At 39.8% G+C, this 4255-nt stretch overlaps 1 protein-coding gene across 1 annotated transcript in view; it reads left to right on the forward strand.

The window, feature by feature from the left end:
- NXPE3 (neurexophilin and PC-esterase domain family member 3) overlaps nt 1–4255 on the forward strand; it is a 21327-nt gene extending 17072 nt beyond the window's left edge. Inside the window, exon 7 of the mRNA XM_005425604.2 lies at nt 1–4255. Within this exon, the coding sequence (XP_005425661.1) occupies nt 1–475 (475 nt within the window). The 3' untranslated portion in view covers nt 476–4255.

Consider the following 4255-nt stretch of genomic DNA (forward strand, 5'->3'; position numbering starts at 1 on the left):
GCTGAAGTTCCGCTGCCACGGGCCGCCCATCCGCTTCTCCACCGTGTTCAGCAGCGAGCTGCGCTACATCGCCAACGAGCTCAACAGCATCGTGGGTGGCAGGAACACCGTCATTGCCATCACCATCTGGTCCCACTTCAGCACCTTCCCCGTGGAGGTGTACATCCGCCGCCTCAGGAACATCCGCAGGGCCGTTCTGCAGCTGCTGGACCGCAGCCCCAAGACCATGATCGTCATCAGAACCGCCAACGTGCAGGAGCTTGGGCCGGAAGTGAGCCTCTTCAACAGTGACTGGTATTCCTTTCAGCTCGATTCTGTCATGAGGAAAATGTTCTCAGGAATTGCTGTGCACTTTGTGGATGCTTGGGAGATGTCTGTGGCTCATTACTTGCCACATAACCTGCACCCTAATGAAATAATTGTTAAGAATCAAATAGATGCGTTTTTATCTTATGTGTGCCCTCTGCAAACTTAGCACAAGTAGGTATCCTTATGTCGCCTTTTGCTATAGCCCAAGTACAGTGGCTCTTTTGAGCTGTGGAATGAGGCTGGACGATACGGAGGAACTCTGGGTACTGTACTTGCATGCGGGATAAGTAGGGTGGCCTTAAAGTCTGGGTAGCTGTGAAAGGGTGGTAAAGAGGAGTTGACTCTTCAGGCCATATCTTCCTGCAAGGTTGATTCCTTCAAGCTTATCATTCATACCTGAGATTATTAGAGAGCACCTTAAATTAAATTGGCAGGATTCAATAAGAGACTATTTGGGTTATTAGCTTTACTAGTTATCTGCACTGTATGCCTAATATAATCCATGTGACACTGATTCTGTTGCCAGGGTCTTGTTGCTCAGAACAGTGTGTGAAACCTAGGAAGGATTTTGGGAATGGTCTTTCTCTCAGCATTCCAGAGCTTAAGGGATGTCTCCTCCACCTGTGTGTCAGAGAAACACAGTGTCTTGTTTCAAAGTCCTAATTAGAAATGTGAAGGGAGTGTACCAAAGCCACCAATAAAGAAGCACAATCACAATAGCTGTAGAATTAAGTCATGAAATATTTGCTGAAATTTAATTGAGCAGCCTAGTAAGGTACCTTTGTTGTTTACAGATGGCTGCTAAATAGTGCAAATAGCCACTATTTTAGTTTGGTTTCTTGTGCTGCTGAATTTCTTTTGAGCTTTGATACACTGTCTACTCCTTGATTTATCATTAGTGACCATATGTGTGTTTTGTGACCTCAGCGAAAACACTGTCTCAGGCAGTTTCTGCAAGTTCAAGTTGCAGGCTTGCCTACTTGAAGCTTAAAGCATTTGGCAGTGAAAGTGTTTCATTTAGCAGTGAAAGTGTTTCATTTGCCAATGAAAGTGTTTCCATTGCCTGCGAGCTGCAGCCATTCCCTTACGGTCCTGCGAAGGCGGGCTGCCCTCTGGTGTGTCCTTCATACCCTGAGTCTGGACGGGGAGCCGAGTGACCTGAGAGCCCCTGGTGTGCTTTGGCAGTGGTGGTCAAGGCCACACAGTGACTCCTCTTCAGGGTCTGGCAGTTCTGTCATTTCTTCATGAACTCCACTGCTGCCAATACAAAAGGTGGCACACCCTGCGCCCAAAAGCTGAGCGTGCCCAGAGTTGCCCCCACACATCTGCTTGGCACAGACCCAGGTTTGCTGGGCTGACAGCTGGTGGCTCTCTGCCTCCCGGCGTGGCATTTACTGCTGCTTACTTGATTGAGCCTGTCTACAGTTTTAACTAGAAGCACTTTGAAAACAGTTTGTGATGAAGTCAACTCCCAAATTAAACAGCAGAGAAGTGTTCCATGCTGTCTTATCTTTGGTCCCACTCAGGCCAAAGCCAGTCTTCACTGGCTTGTGTCAAAACCAAGTTGAGTCTTTGTGAGCAAACGGAGAAGATTAATAAGGCAAATTGACAGGTTGCACAGAGTAAAATTATCAAAATAATTTTATGTTAAAAAAAGTTTCACTCCTTGTTAGGTTTGCTGCTCTCCTAAGGAACTTTGTGCTCTTATTGCCGGAGCCCTAAGAGAGCCAATGCTGCCAGCTACAGCAACAGTCTTTCTTCTTGTGTTCATTTTAAAGGGCAACTGAGAAGTAGTTTAAAAACAAATAGAAATGATTTTAGCATGTAAAAGGCATCAGTACTATCCATCTATAAACTTTACAATTTAAAAATGTTTAAACATGTCTGGAGGGATTGTGTACACTGAAATGGCACCTATTCTTAGCTTTTCAAATCAGCAGTTAAGAGGTCCAATTTGCTGGTTCCTACTGCCAACTGCCTCACACAGCATCTGCCCATACATTAGTGTTAGGTAACTATTGCTTACTTTAATATGGTAATGGCAATTTATCCTCTACTGAAAAGAGGCCACACCAATTCAGGTCTGGGAAAGTAAACTACCACAATGAAAAATGAACTTTCATCTTTTCCAGTTGTGATTTTTATAATAGGTAAAGGCTTTCATCCTGAATAACAACTCTATCCTAATAATACTCATGGAAATAGGACTTCAGACTTCTTTGAAGGAAACTACTGAATTTGTGGACTGACCATTAGGTTTAACTCATAAAGCCATATTGTGTGTGAAAATGTTGTGGCTGCATGTGTCCTCTTTGGGTGTTGTAGTGCTTGCTACTGCTCCTCAACAGCCGCTTTATATCACTGTTAGCTACCAAGCACAGAGAGAGAAGAAAATATTCTTTTGAGTGCTTTGACAGTTGAGAAAGAAAGAACAGAACTGCTATTAGAAAAGGTGTCTAATTGCCTTCTGGTAGAACCTCATCCTTTAGATAATTAGATTAATTTTTTAACAACAGATGAACTAACTTATCGGTAATGAACTTCAGGGAAATTGCCAGTTGGTTTAGAATGAGGCTCAAGATTTTATTTTTTGGGCTCTGAAATAGGGAAGAGAAATGAAGAATCTGAGGATTTGCCTGTGTTTAGGGACACTGTGCTTTTAGATGTCATTCAGGTGATCTATGAACAGTTTTGCATTTCTCTTGTTACCAACTATCTCATCATATTGAGTTGTGTATGTATGGGATATGCAAACACAGAAGCAATAAAATATTTTAAAATCAGTTTCTTTAAACTTCTAAATGGATTTTAATAGGGACTTAGGTTAAGGTGTTGGTTATTTTTGAAGTTACTTAATGTGAAACAGGACTGGAAAAGAATTTCTCAGCATCTGTTAAGTATCTTCCTCAACACATAAAAAATTAATTTACAAGATTTTCAAAGCCTTGTCTTCCCTTTCTTTGCATTTTCTTCCTTTGAAAGGAAGACATTGTATTATTTTTTATATTTTCATTCTTGTACTGATAATTTTGATTATTAGTCTTTCATTAGATATTTATTTTTTAATTTCTTCATTTAAAATCCAGCTCTCTCAAATTCCAGTGAAAGAAACTACTTTTATTGTTTTTATTAGAAGATTTCAGAGTCATTTATTTATAATGTAAGTAAACTCCATTTTATATATATTAGTGTTGCACTGTAATATTTTGAATCTTGTTTCTCACGTGTATATTCTTAGGCTGATTTCTTCCTTCTAGAAATTTAGTAAAAATGTTAGTTGAATTGTTGATGAGAAGGGAGGATGAAAAGCAAAAGCTTCCCTTTTGTCAAGTTTTCAGTTGCTTCTAATTTCATCTGCAAATGTAGCACTGCTTCATGAGATTTAATTACCATTTTTCATTGCTTTACTTGTTATAGGTAAGCAATTAAACATGGAAACTTTGCTTACCACAAGTGTTTGTACAACTTTTTATGTACTGCAGGTGACAATTTCATGGGTACATGACAAAGATGAAGGTTTGAAGTTGCCTTCTAGAGGAGTGGAGGATGCTGGGGTTTTGCTTTGGTTTTGTTGCAGAAGTGTGCAATAGAACATTCTTACCTTCATGACAGTTTAAGTAATAGCAAAAAACTTCAGACACAAATGTGTTTTTCATTTTTAAAGCACCTACTCCTTAAGTCCAGATAATATATATTTAGGCTGTTTGGAAGGCTCTTACTCTCTGTTGGGAGCAGTGAAGAACTCTGTATGTTAGAAAAAGAACTTGTTTTCAAAGAACTTGTTTTTTTCTAATATATGTATGTTATTGTAATGCTTACAATATACAGAAGGCTCTACTGTCTTGTTTCCTGATGCAATCAGAAAAACAATTTAAATAGCCAAAAAGCTCAGAGAATGAAAAGTTCCTAATAAAGAGGGCAAGTTTACTTGAACCATTTAATCTGA

This window comes from Geospiza fortis, unplaced genomic scaffold (genome assembly GCF_000277835.1).
Source record: "Geospiza fortis unplaced genomic scaffold, GeoFor_1.0 scaffold131, whole genome shotgun sequence".
Classification (NCBI taxonomy): domain Eukaryota; kingdom Metazoa; phylum Chordata; class Aves; order Passeriformes; family Thraupidae; genus Geospiza; species Geospiza fortis.